Source organism: Crocodylus porosus, unplaced genomic scaffold (assembly GCF_001723895.1).
Source record: "Crocodylus porosus isolate Cpor-Errol unplaced genomic scaffold, CroPor_comp1, whole genome shotgun sequence".
NCBI classification, from domain to species: domain Eukaryota; kingdom Metazoa; phylum Chordata; order Crocodylia; family Crocodylidae; genus Crocodylus; species Crocodylus porosus.
This window is the reverse complement of record NW_017728950.1, coordinates 64,350,577-64,369,264: the sequence shown is the minus strand read 5'-3', so window position 1 is coordinate 64,369,264 and position 18,688 is coordinate 64,350,577. Positions and strand designations below refer to the sequence as shown.

General features: G+C 41.1%; 1 protein-coding gene across 1 annotated transcript in view; it reads left to right on the top strand.

Annotated features, from left to right (window-relative positions):
* The window catches only part of ABHD17B (abhydrolase domain containing 17B), a 29,739-nt gene extending 19,024 nt beyond the window's left edge, over window positions 1-10,715 (top strand). The window contains exons 3-4 of the mRNA XM_019555337.1: window positions 7,823-8,002; window positions 9,164-10,715. Of these exons, the coding sequence (XP_019410882.1) occupies window positions 7,823-8,002; window positions 9,164-9,383 (400 nt within the window). The 3' untranslated portion in view covers window positions 9,384-10,715. The remainder of the gene's footprint in view (window positions 1-7,822; window positions 8,003-9,163) is intronic.
* Window positions 10,716-18,688: the final 7,973 nt, after the last annotated feature.

Below are 18,688 nucleotides of genomic sequence, written 5' to 3'. Positions count from 1 at the left end.
GAGCTTTTCTCACAGGCTGCAATGTACAACTGACCCTTTTTTGCTTAAGTCCCTAAATTCTTTTAATGAGCAACATACCTGATGTTCAAATGACAACTTTTTAAATTTATTTTTTTTCAGTGTAGGACTTAACTATTGTTTTATTAACTTAGTATGTAAAAGCATAATGTAGATCTGTTCTCCGTAAGTGTTGTTTAAACCAAGCACAGAATATCACTAAATTCATATAAAAAAACACTTTTATGGTTCATGTCGCAGCAAAACTGAAGAGAAACCTGTTCTTATTTTGATTAGAAAATTAAAGGAATTTATAGACTCTTGAAGTAGGTTTTGATTATAGTAATTTTACATTTTACTTGGCTTCTCTTTTTTCTCCGTCATATGAAAAAAAGGAAAAATATTAATATACTGTTTTGTTTTTCTTCCAAACTTCTATATTTGCCAGCAACTAATTAAAGCATTTCTTTTTTGACACACAGTCAGATTTTGTTTGGACCAGTGACTAAACATTACCTCTCTTTTCTGATCAAAAGTACTCTGAACCTCCCATACTTGTTTTATTTAAAAAACAAATGTATTCTATTTGGAGCAAGTTTAGCAGAGTGAGTGAATGCAGAGCTGATGCTGTTCTTTCCCTTCTATCACTTGTTAAGCAACTCCCAAGCTAGTTCTGCAGGACGAGGAAGATGCTTTATTCCATTTCTTGCCTTCTGACCAGCAGTATAGGAGTTTAAACTATCCTAATATACATATAGATAGTACCTAATAAAGCTTCCCTAGAACAGTGACACTCAGCCTTTTGGCTCCACAGGCCAGATGAGTGGTGCGGGACCAGTCTGTGTGTGCCAGGATTGGGCCCCACATTGCCCTGTCTGTCCAATTTAGGGCTCCCTGTGGGCCAGATGAGACGGTGCTTGCTGTGGGCTGGATCCAGTCTGCAGGCTGTGGGTTGAGTACTTCTGTCCTAGAGAGTTGAACTTAATGACTGGTTACTTCTCTGATCTGTTGCCTTGGCAGATAACAGAGTAGCTTCGAGAGCAAGAAAAAATGGTTAGAGTTAGATTACTGGAAAAAAATTGAAACAATGAGTAGTACTACCATGTGTGGAGTAGTGAGATTTGTTATGATACAGGTCTAGGATGACCTAGTGGTGGTTGTAAACAAAAACAAACAAAACACTTCACTGCAGAAAGTAGTACTTCTGGAGCTGGATAGAACATGTCAGTTGAAAGAGGTATTTGTCACACCGTGGAAGATAAAAGCATGAAACTCCCATCCCTATAGGCACAGAGATAGCCCTTCAACATGCCATCTTCTTCATGAGCCACTTGGAAGAGGAATTTTTAGAAAACAACACGTGAAACCTGCATTCTGCCTACATTGTAAAAAGATACTTTCATCATCTGGATGGAACACTTGGACTCGCTTATTGACTTCTACCACAGATTTAACAGCTATCACCCTTCTGCCAGACTTCCTACAGTATTCCTACACTAACATCAACTTTCTAGATAATACTACAATCCACATCTGGGATGACATCCTACAGACCAGTATAGACAAACCCTCAGACCACAATACTTGCATCCAAAAAACCAGCAGTCATCATGAATGCACCAAAAAAGCTGTAATCTACAGTCAGGTGCTCAGAGACCACCTCATCTGCTCTGAGAATACTCATGGTACCCACCTTGCCAGCCTTTGAAATCTGCCTTTATATACCAAGGGCACTCAAAGATGCAGGCTATTTTTGTACTGGAAAGAACTACCCCAATACCCCACAGCAGCCTGTTTACAGTATATAAGAAACCCCCTGCAACTGCATGCCCCTAGTGATCACATAACATCCCACACTTGAGCTGGTTTTAGAAAAATCATCAAACAGTTACAACCTATACTCAATAAAGATCAGACCTTGAGGGAAATATTCCTAGCCCTTTGATCCTGGCTTTCAAGCAACCACCTAACCTTGCTCAACTCATCAGCAGAAGCAAACTCCTCAGTACTTAAGGAATCAAATGAGATGCAGCCTTGCCTTAATAGCTGCAAAAAACAGTCAACACGGCTGCACTGCTACAACAGTCAATAACACCCCCCCCAATGTGATGTATTTGATCCAGCACAGTAAAGTACCCTCATAGGGACTATGTGGGTGAGCCTAGACAAACTACGCGCCAGATTCACAGAAAAATATGAATGACAAACTTCAGAGGCATAGTGAAATGGCAGTAGGAGCACATTTTTCACAAAATAACCACTCCTTTTTTGACCTCATTATCCTTGTGCTCAAGGGAAATTGCAGAAAGACTTCAAATGCAACCCTGGAAACAAATGTGTAAGCTGGCTGGACACGAAGAACCAAGGACTGAACACTGATTTAACCTCATGGCACACTAATCTACCCGATCCTTAAATCTTTCATCACACTACAGCTGTTAATAACCTTCTCTTTTGAAAGGTCTTTATGTTCCATTAATAGAGCTATCTTTTCTTCTATCTTTTCTTCTGTTAATTATCTGTCTGCTACTTCTGGATGTCTTTCTCTTCTTCAATTGCACAGATCTCCCCATTGTATATTGCCTGCTTATTTCCTCAAATCTGCTGAATAATGCTTCACATTTGAAAACCTGTCCAAGTCTCTTCTAACCATGCAGTTGATCCAGTAAAAGATACTGCTCACAAAAGTCCTTCTCTTGCATAATTCCTGGACCATCAAGGCTACATCATCACTTCAGCATTACCTGTTACTCTGTGGGAAATCATTATGCAGTTGGGGGTTTCTGAGGAGCCGTTACAGAACTTCTTGTGGTATTCTCTGTTGTGAAGGATAGTGACTTTGGATAATGGCAAAGGTTTGAGGTGATGGGCTTCTTAAGCTCAGTGTGGGGGGAGAGGAGAGATAATGAATGGAACAATCTTTTTTTTTTCCTTACCTCCCCACCCCTTCCAATCTAGCCTTAGAGTACTTTTTGCATGGTCATGTAATTACTGGAAGATCACCCTTTGTAAACCTTTATTGCTCTGTGGGTGGGAAAAGCATGATGTCGGCATTTTCAAGCATATGACACTGTCAAATGAGTAGCAGTATTCCAGTATTCTCCTTCCTCCCCCCCCTCAGTTGCAATTATTTTGGAATCATTCTTAATATCCATAGTTTGGGTCTTGGTCTAGCTGCTATTCTCTTGGATTATGAAGTCATACAGTGGCAGTCAGTACAGCCGTGGGGAGAGACTTAAAATGCTGTAAAAAGCTTATCTTTAATAAGAGTTCCAGAGGTGATCAAGGGAATTTACAGACTGGACTGGTAGTCTATCTTCTGTCCCTGACATAGCTAGAATCTGTAAGGAGGAAAAAAAAATGGAGTTAGCAGTAGTATGGAAAGAGTCAGCATAGTTTTTATAAAGGGAAGTCATGTGTTGCCAATCTGCTGCAGTCCTTTGAGGATGTCATCTGTTCTGGAATCTGTGGCAGTCAACATATTCATGAGTGATCTGGAAAAAGAATTGAATAAAATAGCATTGTTAAATTGTTTGGCTAGTCAAACCCAAAGCTGATTATGAAGATGTCTCAAAACTGAGGATGGGCAACAAAGGGTAAATAACCCTAAATATATTAACTGAGTGATGGCTTCTTAGTTGGCTTTTACTACTTGGATCTTGGCTCATTTGGTGGAGTTAAACATCAGCTTAGTGCAACAGCAATCAAAAAAGGAAAATAACATTAAGGAATCATTAAAAAACAGTATTAGAAATGAAATGAAGTAGAATGCTGATTTATATAAACATAAGGCAATCTAAAACTCAGCTGAGATGCAGCACAATTATTTTAAGGGTGTTGCACGCTATTATCGCTGTTGGGTATACACAATTCACAAGGTTAAAGCCAGGTATTTCAAACAGGCATCTGAGATGTCAAAATATACTGACTCTTTGCAATGGAAGAACTGCCCTGCTGTTTTCTCTGTAGTGAGGAAATGAGTGAAATCTAAGAACTGATCTGAGATGTGCTTGCATCTTGAGTGCTGCATGCAGCTCTTGTTCTGCATCTCAAAGATTATCTAAGACTAGAAAAGGTGGAGAGAAAAATAAGAAAGATAACTCAGGGTATGGAACAGCTTCTGTAAGAAACTAAAAAAGCTTTAACTTGGAAAAAAATGATTGAAGGAGTTTATTAGAGATTCCTGAATCGATGAATGGTGTGAAGAAAGTGAAGAGGGACCTGCTATTTTACTCTGCCTCATTGCATGTATTGGAAGGCACCTGATTTCATTTAATCAGACAGCCAATTGAAAAGAAAAGTTTTGTCTAAGACTTGTGGGACTAATTGCCACAGGGTGTTGTGGCAACAATAGTATACTAAAATTTAAAAAGAGACTAAACAAATTTATGGAAGGCAGTATCTAATCCAGCAGCAAGCAAAGCTTGCCCCGTGGGCTAGTTTTGGCCCACAGCAGACTCCATTTCCCAGCAGCCCCTGCCCACATCTCAGCAGGCGATTTCAATGGAGACCCCAGCAGCACCAGCGCTGTGACAGTGAGGGATCAGGGAGACTGAGGACATGGAGACTGGCCCCAGCAGTGCTGTCAGGGCAAGGAGCTTCTCCAGGGCTGCCATCGTGTGGCAGTGTCATCATGGTCCACAGCCAGGGCAGAGCCACAATCCTGACTGCTGTCACCACTGCAAGGTCTCAGCCTCTGTTACAGAGCAGCTCCCCACCCTGCTGCACACCTTGCCAGCACTCCTGGGATAGTGGAGGGTGGCAGATTGGTGGTTATATTTGAGGTGAACACCTAGAAGCTAATGTAATAACCTGAGCTAGGTAGCAAAGCTCAAAGATGGTCCTTGCCCAAGGTGACATCACTTTAAGACTTCTAGAGGGCACTTGGTACTTGTTAATGAACCTTAATGTATGATCATTCAAGTTTTTAAGTGCTCTTAACTTTGTGCAAGTGTGAGGTGTTATCTCACCCTGTATGGAAACGCAGTGTTTTCAGGCTTATGCTATTCGGAAGTTGAGGCACTTCATTGCAGTGCAGAAAATTGTTTATTTGGAAGTACCTTGGCTTTTATGGAGGGGTGGTCTTCTAGAAACCAGAGTTCACTAAGAACCCCACGGTTATATACATCAGCCAGGGAGTGGGATAAAGTGGTAGAAAAGGGAAGACATTTTGCTATGGCTCTTGAGGCATGAGTTTGAACCTTGTTCCACACTTGTTGACCCAGCTGTAAATGAATACCTGGTTCTTCAGCTATGGCAGGGGTGGGCAGTTACATGGGTTGGAAGGCTACTTGAGAAGTTTTATTGAGCAGTTGTGGACCAAGGGGATGGGGTGCTGGCCTGGCGGGGGGTGGCAATTGATCCTATCCAGTCCCAGCTCCGTTTGACCCACATTCACCACTGGGAGCACTGGACAGAGCATGTGGACAGGGTTTCCATGGAGACCAGCCCTGGACCTGTGCAGGCAGGGCATGTTCAGCTCAGCAGTTGGGACAGGGCTCCAAGTGGGCACAAAATGGTGTCCAGGAATGGGACAAGCAGTGGAGGCTGGGGCCAGAATTGCAGGGTGGTGAGTGTGGCTGGGACCCAATGCAGAGCTGCTATCTGCTCCCCTCATCCCCTCCTGCAGAACTGGTTCTGTGGGCAGGTATGTGCAGGGGGGGGATTGCAGCTCTGCTCTTGACCCTGGCCCTGTACTGTCATCACCCTCTGATCCTAGCTACCTGTCCTGCTTCTGGGTGCTGCTTTTCAGCTGCCTGACGCAAGCACATCCTGCCTGTGCAGGTCCTGGGCCAGTATCTATGGAGGCCCTGCCCATTCCTTCTGGTATCCCTGGTGATGGGTGCGCGGTGGACTGGCAGCGGTAGCTAGGCAGTGCAAGCCACTCCCATGGGGGCTGCCAGGAAGCAGAGTCCAGCTACCATGCTGCCTCTGCCCTGCTGTGTGCCCAGGGTGGTGGGAATGGCTGCCCACTGCTCCTGGGCTGGGCAGGGCCAGGGGACCCATGGTGGGCCAGATCCCTTGACAGACCAGATCCAGCCTGTGGGCCATGTTTTGCCCACCCCTGAGCTAGGGGATAAAAAGCGGCCAGAAACAATACTTGTCCTGTCATTCCCTTATGCATCGTAGGCTACGGAAACTAGCCTGCTTTAGCTACCTGATGAACATCTAGGGCAGCAGTTCCCAATCTGTGGTACACATACCACGAGTGGTATGCAGACAACCTGTCAATGGTATACATTAACAGATTTATTTTAATTACTTTTATATGATAAACTTGCTGGTGATACTTTGTTAAAACTGAAAAATTTACTGGTGGTACTTAAGGTTGTATCATTTTAAATCGGTGGTACACAATCTGTCAGTGTTTGGAAACTACTGATTTAGAGCAAGTGTTGAGGCATATCATTTAGTCGTCTTATTTATTTATTTAATGAATTTTCTAGTTGGCATAAAGAAGATATCAGGCATCTTCTTAAAGTACAAGCCACATCTTTTCCTTCATTTCTGATTCCTCCAGATTGCTTTAGTAATTCAAAGATGAATCCTAGTTATGTCTGGCCAAATACAGTTTTTCTGCTATGAGCGTTTGGAGTTGATTGGAAAAAGCCAGTATAAGGGAAGGAGGAGCCTTCTTAACTTAAGAGGAACACAAAGCTTTTTTTTCCATAGCCATCATTAGCGACATTTCTGAAATTCTTTTGGCAATGTTGCTATCTGGCATAAGTTGGACTTTTTTTCCTGTGCTGTTCAGAATTAGAGTTGGGGCCAGTCTAGGCAGGATTGGCAACTAACAAATTCCTTCAGGGTTCCTTTTGCTGTACTGAATTGGTTTTGCATGCAACGGGGAATCTTTTGATGCATCTCTAACTTGTAATTGAAGAATAGCTGTATTTGAATAAGTTACCCTATTCTGAGGCCAGGTCCATAATAGAATTGGCTTGCTCATGCAGAATTCCCAGCAAAATGCCATTAGTGCTGATACAGTTTTATTGACATAAGCATATCTATACTAGGGACTTTTGCGCTTAACATAGTAATTGAGCTCTTAACACCTCTGGCTGACGCATACATTAGCAAAAATATTTAGTGTAGGTCTCTTAACTTTCACATGTGGTGTTTTTAGAAGTGTTGAATTGGTATAATAATGTTTCACGATACCTATTCAAAACCTTTTCTTTCACTACTGTTAGAGATGTCAGTGCAAGCCTCCAAATGGGAAAGGTTTCACGCATCACAGATGAGTTCTCATTTTTTATTTTTCTAATGCAGACAATACTGCTCTAAAAATGTGCTGAGAAATGCCCATTTGCTACTTGAGAAGTTATCTGTCCCTTTAACCTCACTTAACTGCTGGAAAGTAGAAGTTCTTCCCTCTTTTTTTCATTTCAAAGCCTCCTAGCAATTGACATGAGTGAAATTCACTCAATTTTCTGGCTGCTACACGCTGTTTTAAATCCTTGTTCCCAGTAAATTGCTGTAGAGTGTCTGCTGTTGCTCAGGGCTTTCCCCAAGTAATTGAAGAAATTGCAAGAATTGGGTCAATTGCAACGCTGTCCGACCAACTATGAACAGTTTTACAAAACTAACAATCAGTTTTTACTCTATCTTGGCAAAGGTAAAGCAAAAATGTTTGCTAAATGAAAAATTAATAAATTGTACTTTTAATGCTTCTAATTCAGTATCTTCCTCTTTAATCTGTACTTGGTAATATTGCTCAGTCTCTTTTTCTACCTATTTGGTGACTCCTTTTTCATCCACTAAAATTACTTAAATATTTATTCATTTCAGTTTAGTGTACTCCATTTTTTTTAACTTTTTGCAGATATGGAATTCGCCCTGAAAATGTGATTATATATGGCCAAAGTATAGGAACAGTCCCATCTGTGGATCTTGCTGCTCGATATGAAAGTGCTGCTGTAATTCTTCATTCTCCTTTGATGTCAGGAATGCGAGTAGCCTTTCCTGATACTAAGAAGACGTACTGCTTTGATGCATTCCCAAAGTAAGTTTTTATTATTATTCTTCAAAATTCTACAAAATGAGGAAGAAAGTCTAGTAATTTTTTGCAAATATCTTGTAAGGTAATGTAAAAAATCTAACGTGCTCCATTTACAGAAAATGAATCCAGATATGGCGAGTGTAGACATTTTGAATAAAATACTGAAGGTTTTCCAAAATTTAACTACAAAAAAAATTCACGGATGGTCCTTGTTGGTGTTTCAGGTTTGATTTGAGTATGATGGCTACAAATCTTTTTGAGCATATTACTCCAACTAGCTAGGACTAAGAAAAGAGTTGTTATCAACTCATTTTGTAATGTTTTTAATAGACTTGGTACTACCTGGAGGCTTATCTGGATATTCCAAACTTTATTAGTTTAGAAAAATAAATTGATTGCATTTTACTATTTAACTTCAAAGGAATTTAACACTAGGAAAAAATTTAGATTAAATTTTTAGATGAATTCTAAGGGTGCTTCACTACTAGCATACATGCAGCGAGGCTGCTCCGATGGGCTGTAATAGCGCACCAAAGCAGGCTCGATTAATCAAGTCTACTGGAGCATGGTAATTGCTGTATTCCAGCAGCCTGCATTATCTCTTGTATCAGGGTCCTCGGGCTTAAAAGTGGTGGTGGGAGTGCTTTAATCTAAAGCTCATTCAAGCTTTAGATAAAGCTCCCCCGCCACCATTTTTAAGCCTGGGGACCCTGATACACTAGATACTCCATGTGGTTATTTAAAACAGTTCTCAGAACCACTCTAATTTTAAAGTGCTCCCACTCCTGAAGCACATGTATAAATACCCTAAAACTTTTAGATTTTAGTATTTCGGAGCTTACCGAAGACTTGACAATACTGTTTCCATCAAGAGAGAACTCTGCAGTGTAAATTTTTTCATCAGAGCTGTGACTGATTCTGAGATGAAAATATTTCATTTAAAAAGGTGAAACATTCAGAAATGGCTTATGTTCTTTTCATGTATCAGAATAATTATCATGGTGTTTATAAATTTAAAACTCCAGTAAATTCAGTATTTTTATTTTAAATCTAGAAGGGTAAAACTTACATGAATTAATCATGAAAATCAGTTTGCTTGTCTCAGAAATGTTTAGCTATGTAAAATTGACTTCTCTGTTCATATATATTGAATCTTTCTTACAGCATTGACAAAATATCTAAAATAACATCCCCTGTGTTAATAATCCATGGGACTGAAGATGAAGTCATTGACTTTTCACATGGCCTAGCGTTATTTGAGCGTTGCCAGAGACCTGTAGAACCACTGTGGGTAGAAGGAGCAGGTCACAATGATGTGGAGCTTTATGGACAATACCTTGAACGATTAAAACAGTTTGTATCACAAGAACTGGTCAATTTGTAAATTACTTTGTAAATTTACATGCTTTGTCATTTCACTGCAGAACTGCACACTTTGGTAATTTACATAACATGAAACCTGAAGGTTGTGTTTTCAAATCATGGGAGTTGCCTTCATTAAATGTACAGGTAATGATTTGTTAACATAACAAATGAAGGTTTTAATACCAGTATTATAAACTGGAATGCCTGATCATGCAGTCAAGCTTGTGTATTTCATATACTTTGTGTGAGGTTTCTTTTTTAGGTGTACAAAAAAATCACAAGGAAGAGTACTGTATGAAATTTTAATTATATAAAATCAGATGCTGTAAAAGTGTTGCCAAATGCTTTAGCATATCAGAAGCAAATTTATAAATATTTTTAAACATCTCAAGATATACTGTGACTTACTCTGTTGCACAGGTGTAAATTAAACTTCTAAACAGCTGTCCTGTAAAAATGCAAATAGCCATGAAATTTGAGCAAATACTAGTGTATATAAAATGAAAATAGACAGTCACTGGAATTGACCCCAGGCCCTGTTATACAGGGAGCAGGTCAAAATGGCTTGTTCGGTTTTGTTGTCAGTGCATTTATTTTTTTCATGTCTCTTGTGCTTTAACATTGTCATCATCTTTCTTTTTTTTTCTTTTTCTTTTTTTAAAAAAACCTAGAAGGTTCAGCTTTTCCCCATTCATCTATTCCTTAGCTATTCTATAAAACAAAGTCACAAAACACCATTGTTCAAAACAAAATCTCATTCACATGCTTGCTATTGAGGCCACTGAGTACTGGTTTCTTCAAATTACTAAGATACTTAGAGCTTAGAGAAATGTTGTGGACAACATAGTTTTAAATTGATCACGTAGAGATGGAGTATTTGGGTAGAAGAAACCCTAAAAATTTATCTAACTCTGAACAGTATGCAAGCTTGCAGTTATCTGTTCAGGTTTACTTTTACGTGTTCAAGTGTACAACCAACATTTTGATTCACTATATGCAAGTTTTACTAATTTGTTCCTGAACAGTGGGGGAGGAAAAAAGAATGTTGACATTTTTTCTATTAACTCATAGTAAAATAAATTTTGTAAGTTGCCTTTCCCTTACATGAGTTTTGCTTGAATAAACTATGAAAGTTTAAAAACAAACTTAAAATTATATGTAGCCTAATTTGTAAACAACGTAATATTCAACAATACACACTGTGCTTCTAATTTTAAGGCCTTATTGTAGTTTAATTGTTCTGCTTGTTTTTGTGATTTGTCTGACACTATTGTATAATTAAATGTACTACCAAGTATTGTGAAGGCTTTGGTTCGGATGTGTTAATTAACAGTAAACAATATTCCACACATTTGCTGTTCGTTATTTCTTTCTCAAAAGCATTAATAATTATCTGGCCACTTACTGCACTAGTTTCAGTCTCTTTTTGTTGAATAGTAATTCCCTGTGGTTGGAGCATTGCATGCTACCAGGCTTTTGTTTTGTTTCTGCTGCACAGGTTTGGTTTTTTTCCCCCAAGTTTACCAGAATTTCTTCCTGTTGCTTTTGCAGCTATCCACGTGCAGATTCTTTAGTCCCCGTCTGTTTTATTGAGCTAAATTTTTAAGCCATAATTGAAAACCTTAGCTATGAGAACTTTTGTGTGTACTGTCAAATATGCAAACCATATTATTGCCCTCCTGCTTTGTTCAATAGTCATCTCGGGTTTTTTATTTGTTTTTTTTTTTTTCTTTCAAAGTGTGGTATTCTTTCAGTGAATCTACTCTTTTCCTCTAACCCTCCCTTCTCCCCCCAAAGATTATGCTTGACTTACACACACAGGGTCAACCTTTAATAGGGTCAAGGATCATCCATGACGTTGACCTTTTGTACTTGCATATGTTTTTTGTGTAAGCAAAATAATACCAAGTAATTTTTAAGTGTCTAGTGCTGTCAACCTCTTGGGAGTTTCCTTTGATTTATTTTAGTCTTCTTGAATTGCTATTGCCTACAAAATCCTACAGGCTTTACCAGTGGCTATGAATTTGTTCTTGGGAGGATGGGCAAGGAAGAGCTGGTTTTCCTAAAATGGAACCTGAAATTTATGAGGTAGATTAATGATTGCAGCCATATAGTAAATTAGGTGTTAACTATATTTTTTTTTTTTAACTTCAAATCTCTGCTTCAGCTACTACATCATCCATGATGTGTACAGTCTTGCATACAGTTCATGAAATATTCTCTTCTATTTAAGAACACCATAGCCTGTTCATAATTTGAACTTTTATTATGTGCTGCTTTGCACTGTGTGGGGTTAGGGAGGAGGATTATGCTTTGATTTTAAGATAAGACTCCTTACCTTGATCCTTGGACAAGGAGGAGTGAGGGGAGGGGGTATAAAATTATTGGATCTACTTGAACAGAATTTTGCAGGTACTGAGAAGCTTTTTTTTTACAGACTCGGTATCAGATGTGCTAAGATTCTGGTTACAGCTTCTGTGCCTAAAGTAGCTTGTGACCAGTTTGCCAGTTTGCTTAAACTTGGAAAGCACTGGGAGAACTGTCTTATTTTGGGGAGGTGATCACTCCAACTCAGAATTGGCAGGGGTCAAAAATAGCTTAAAACCACGTAGCCTCACTTCTCCTTGAACTGTTAATGTTACAGTATGTATTTGAGGCATAGCATAAAATCTTAACCCATAGTATGCTGCACTCAGTTGGCACATCTGACATGACAGTATTAGTCAGAATGTGCTATTTTCATGTGGTTTATTATCTTCCATTTTATTCTGATCTCTGTTTTGTTACTTGAATTTTCATTTGAAAAAATGTTAACTGAATGAATTAAAATATTTTAGTACAGTAAAAGTTGTGCTTCTCAAAAATAAGCAATGGCCCAGTACTGATATTCTGATACTAAATATTACAGTTGACAGAAACGAATACAGTCTGCTATGCATTGTAGTTGAGGTTCTCTGCTTAAACCTGGGCAGTATTTTAGTGAAATTTACAGTGGGTCATTGTTTTGTGATGCAACAGATGCAATTAACTGTTTGAGGAGCAAGTGTTTACATAAGCTTGAATGAATAAGACACTGTTTGTATCTCAGAGCTTGCAAAGCAGCAGAAAAAAATTACTTTGTATGAAATGTGATCTATCTGTCTTTCTATAGCCAACTGAATATTTCAAAGTAATTTCTGTGACTTCTAGCAGAAGACATAGCATGGTAGTACTTCTAGAAACTAATTTGTTCAGAAAGATGCAAGCTTTCATAGGCACTAGCCTACTTTATCAGACACTTGCCTAAAAAAATGTATGCCTGTTTGAACCAGTTAGTTTGTAAGGTGACTTCAAGCTAGCACAACTAACTACCTCTCTCTCTAGTACTGGGGCAAGGAAGATTGGGGCCTGGGGCAATGTCTGTATGTCAGAATGCTCGCAGCCCTTCTGATGCAAAAATTATTCTTAACCAGCCATCTTTCACGGCTTATGTGCATGCTCACTAAGTCACTCCTTTTTTTATTTTTAATTTTTTTTTAGTATTTTTCGTTGACAGAAAACTTGTTTCCTGTATTGCCTTCAGCTGTCATATTAAGGAATGAAGGGTGAAACGTCCCTCAGTTTGCCCTTTGTACAGGTCTGAATTTCTGCTTCTGAAACTCAGATTTGTTCTCTTAACACACCCAAGCGTTATGGTTGAAACCATGTCTGTGGTAACAATCCATGCATTTGAACTAATAAAGGAGACTAGTGCCCTCAACAAATAAAAAGAACAATCTTCAGCAACTTGAATGAACACTACACCATTTCAGAGCAATAGGAAAACAGAAATGACAGCACCATGAAAAAAATGAAATAAGTATCAACATCCTTGCTACTTGCAGCCATTTGGGTTGGTCATAGCTTTAACATCAGAGCCAACTACTGTGGCACCGACAGCACAGACACCATGAGAGAAGTACTTTAGCATCCTACTGTATGAACAGGACTGAAAGTGGTTAAGTCTAGTTTAGGTTTATCTTGAAGCCCTAGGCTAGGGGCGGGCAATTGTTTTGGGTGAAAGGCTGCCCCCAGTCACCATCTTGGGTTCAATGTCCCAGGGCCAGCACCAGTGGGGCCTAGAGCAGGGCCCAGGCCTACAGGTGTCTGTGAAGCTGGGCTGAGCTGCACCAGCAGGGAGTTGGGGGAGCTGGCCTAGCTCCATAGAGACCCTGCCAGCTGGAGCCCTATGCTCCTGCTGCCCTGCTCTGGGCCCCACCGGCACTGCCCGGCGGGACACTGGTGGCAGCCTTGTGTCCCACTGGCTCCCTGCCCACTCATATCCGGTGCCCCCTAGCCCTGCAGTAAAGGCGAGGGGCAGTGCACAGTCCCGATCCCCTGCTCACTGGCATGGAAGAAGCTGGTGCTGTGTGGTTGAAAAATGGCCCCTTACCCACCTCATAGCTGGTGCCCTGTGCTGCAGGTGCTTGCAGCCCATGTGGGGCTATCTGAAGTAGGCACAGGCAGCCTCTTGTGGGCTGCGGTGTGGGGAAGTGGCCATGGGGTGGGTGAGGGGCCACTTTTCCCTGCGCTCAGCATGAGGTTGCAACCTGCCCCACTGCCAGCCTGGCAGTGGGGTCAGGTTACAAGCTGGTACTGAGCCATGGGGAGAGGGGACCAGCCCCTCCCCGCTGTGTGCTGCAGCCACTCAGCCTGCCTGTGCCTGCTCCGGACAGCCCCATGCGGGCTGCAAGCACCTGCGGTGGGGGGTGCTAGCCATGGGGCAGGCGAGGGGCTGCTTTTCTCCACACAGAGAAGGAGCCTGGGGAAAAGCTGAGCATGGGAGGGAAGCGGCCCCTTCCACGCCCAGTGCCCTGTGCTGCAGGCTCTTGCAGCCCGCATGGGGCTGTCTAGAGTGGCACAGGCAGCCCTGTGCCAACTGTGAGCAGCTGCAGCACAGGGCACCAGGCATGGGCGGGGAGAGGCTGCTTCTACTCCCTTTCCCCCCCAGCACTCCTTCCTTGCCCGGGGTCCCCCCCTACTTACCTGAGCGTCCTGCGCCAGGACACCCACGTGCTCCTAGCCCAGAAACTGCTGCTGGCACTTCCAGCCGGGCAGGCCCTGCTGTTCAAGCCTGCCGGGCTTCCCCTGAGTCCTACTGCCCTAGATTCCTGTCATTTTTGACGGGAACTAAGGGCAGAGAAATATTAATTTTCTACATTTTTTTTAGTGTCCCCGCAGGCTGGAGAGAATGGCCTTGCGGGCTGCATTTTGCCCACCCCTGCCCTTGGGCCTATGTTTCTGGATAGAGAAAAGAGGACATTCCTCTAGAATAGGTCAATAAAATTCTCCAGCAAGGAGAACTGGGAGAGACTCTGGCACCACCTACCATACTGAAAAAGGTCTGAGAGGTGATCTCTTGGAACCAAACAAAAAACAATCTGGCGGTGCTTTCAGTGTAGATCTGTATTAGGCTCAGAAAATTATTACATAATAGCATTCCTCAAAAACTTATTGCTATCTCCTAATCATGTTACTTTTGTTTTAAATTCAGCATGAGGCTGGGATGCCTCCTTCTAGCCCTAGACTCGGGTACCAATTCACTTAAGTCTTAGGAATGGTCAACTCATCATTTCTAGTCCATTATCCAAAGTGCTCTATGGTAAATATTTTTATAAGTGTGGAAAAAGCACGGTCATTGTTGCAAGGTACTTTTATCTAAGAAGAAAACCCAACAATGTTTTCTCATTTTTGAACAACAGATCAGAAGATTAGAATACATGCTATTCACCAAAGTGGGCCTTCTAGCAAGCTTTCTTATTACGACAGAGAGTACATTAGGGTCTTAATCAGGTGTACAGGCTTGCTAGCTAAAAGTCTTTTCAATCAGTCCTCAGACTCTCCTTACCCTTAATGCTGTCATGGTTAAGACAGATTTTTATGAGATCATTTTCTATATTTCACCTGCAGTTCCTTCAAACTATCATGCTAGTCTGTTATCCAACCAGACAATAAAGAAGGTCTTTTTAATGACAATTACAAAAATGTAGGGAACGAGTTGGCAAACTCAAGTGGATGACGCACACGTTCACAATGTCTTGTCCCCAAAGTACATGGGGTGGTCCTGATAGGAATATATTTGAGTTCAGACCTGTAGGCCTAACCCGTGGAATGTTCTTACCTGTCTTCCAAAACAGCAGTACACAGCTTCATAGACAGTCTGACAGCTATTCACTAACCAAAAAAAAAAGCATCCACTTTTTGCCCCTTTGTTTATAAGTTAGCAACTTTGAGAACTGACTGGTGCCATCAAAAAAGGATAACACCAGTAGCTCTTCATTTCCCAGTTGTCAGTAATTTAGCAGAGTTCCTTTTTTTTTTTAAAAAAAAGTAATCACTGACCAGCCACAGATGGTCCTTGTGTACACATCCATCATGAAGGAATCTGTCATTGGGTATTCCCCACAATTGACTTGCCTGCCATCAAGCCTCTTAGTATAGGCGGCCCCAAAAGGCCTAGTCTCCTAGATCTTGGTGCCGAAAAGCCTTCAACTCTAACTAATCTTTTGTTCAGCTCCTAAAATGCACCTCACAGCAATTTCAGATTGTAACTTGATCTATCATTTGTGCTTGATCTTCCTTCACCCAACAGTATCAAAGTCTCTTAATGGACTGTTGTGTACTTATGTATAGCTCAGAAACCGACTTATATCTGGGACTTGAAATTAGACTTCAATAACTTTCATTTGAGTCTCAGGCTGTTACACCATTTTACTCTGAAGCTGATCCTCCTAGTTACCATAAGTTCTGCTTGAGTGAGCTTCTGCTGTTTGTGTCTGTGGCTGTGACTTCCTATATAATCCTCCACATGAGCAGCCCTCTAGACTTCATCTCCAGCATAAGCTCAGAATTTTATCTGAGCCAGGTATCCTACCTGTTTCTTTCTGAGGCTTTCAACACTGCGATAAGCAAAACTAACTGTTAGGGATGTGTAAGGCTGTTTCACCATGTTGACAAGGGTAAATCATTTAGATTGTTGACCCAGTTTTCTAAAAGTGAAGACTTTTCATTTTAAGGAATGCTTAAATGGATTATACCGTGGCTCTGCAACTTTGAGGCTGTTGGAAGCCGCACGCCATGCAGGCTGTCGACTGAGGGCAGTTCCCCTTCCCTGGTAGTGGCTACATGCACAGCATGGAAAGCCCAGCTCCCACCCACCACATGCGCAGCCCCACACCTCCACCCAGCTAAGTATGTTGTGTGGGCAGCCCAGCTCCTTCCCTTGCCATGTGTTCAGTGTAGACACTGTGGAGCACCCACCATCAGCCATGCAGCATGGGCACCTGGGGTCCCTGTCACACTGGGTGAAATAGCAGCTGGGCAGGAGCCTGTGGATTACATGTGTCTCAGACTTTCAGTTAGATGCCCTTGGATTACACAATACATCATTTTGTGCCACCGGTTAACTGGTAAGCTTCTTCCACTGAATGTTAACGCTCAGTCCACCTGAGCTCAATTAACTGCTTTCGAAGTAACGGAGGCCCTCTTTACATATTATGTTTATCCTGTGATTAACATATTAACCAGGGCATAAATGGTAAGGGCACTACACATGCACCCAATTTATGGCACCATAAGATGGCAAACCAGTTATAATGATGTTCCACATATGTAGAACAGTGTTATGGCTGGTTTGTATGATGCCTTAAATGTGTAGCAGGTTCAGTCAGGAGCTGTCAGTCAACTGTTTGTTGGCCTAGATCCCAGACCTGCAGGCACCTGGCTTTCAATTTACCACGTGTATGGCAGGAGGTATGATTGTTGGGATGGGGAATCAGATCCCATTGTACCTTTCAATGAACATGCTCCAGAAGCCTCAGTGTCAGAGCTTTGCAAGGCAGCAGTGTGGGCTAACTTGCTGATCTCTGTCAAATGCTGAATCTTCAACTTAAAGGCTAGATCAGATGCAAAGTTCAGAGGAATAGTACTACAAGCATTGTTTGAATAATACAACAAAACTCATCTACAGAATCTGCATTTACATATTCAGTGAAGAAAGGTATTAGGTTTTTTAGAGTTAATGTGTTTATTTGAAATATTATCAACCTGGACCTCACTATCTGAATTGTAGAAGCTTCAGCTATCAGTATCAAATTGTGAGGGAACTGGGGGTGTTTGTGGACGTTCCACCTTTTGTGCCCTTGCACTGCTGCACAGGGAAGCACAAGACACGTACACAGTCCCAGTAGACAAACTAGTAGTCAAAAAATATCCAGTCTCGCTCAGATGCGTCTGCTTTGCAATCCATTCTGAAAGTATATGGCATATTGTTATTGTAGGTAACCTACCATTCTTTACTTGCTACACTCAGTGAGTGATTATTTTTGTCAAAAATTGGAAAGACTGAATGACAGATCAACAGAGAAATGCAAGACCATATTCATCAGTAATGATTTGATCCCATGGAGAAAACTAACCAAGTCAAAGTTTGAACTTTGGCAATTCTATTCGCAAGAAAACTATTCTGGTTGTTCATAATTTTGTCTGTTAATCTTGAAAGACTGAAAAATGGCAGTCTTAAGATTCTCTAAATGTGTAAGTATTAACTTTTATTAACTTGTTATAACTTATGTAGTTCTGAAGCTCAGCCAGTATGATATTAGCACGTAGACTTTCAGTCAAGAAAATAATTAAGATTTCTACTCTGTAATATTTCAGTTTTAGTGAGATGCTGCATTTCATTAAAGCTTATAAATTAAGATGTCAGTAGCTACATCTAGAAGGTTTGAAAAAGCAGGTGTATTGCACTTAAAACAAGGATGATGTCATTTTAATCAGGACTTTTATGTCCATGAAAGTTGTGCTGGAATGTAAATTCCTCCTCCATCCCGCCCCCCCTCCCCCCCCCCCCCCCCACACACACACACACACACACACACACACACACACACACACACACACAACCTGCTAGCCCCCCCCCAAAATCACAGTGACTAGTTTTTGGGTCCATGCACTCAGACATGAACCTGTGGATTGTAATTCGTATTTTGTAGTATCTTGAGATTAAATAATTGTAACTTGCTTTACATGGAGCTATAACTACAGAATAAGGTATTTGGATCTTTTTCCTATGAAGTTCAGCTTAAACGCTAGAAGTGCTTTGATTTCCTGCCGTGCTCTCAAAAAAAGAAAGATTGGAAACACAAATATACAAGACTCTTATTACGTAAGAAATCTACAGAAAACAATCATGTTTCATATTCCTGTTGTTCAACTTAACACATGCACATAATTAAGTTCTTTCTAACTCACCAAAAAGATATATTAAAATGATTCCACATCACATAAAGAAAGATCATCCAGTGG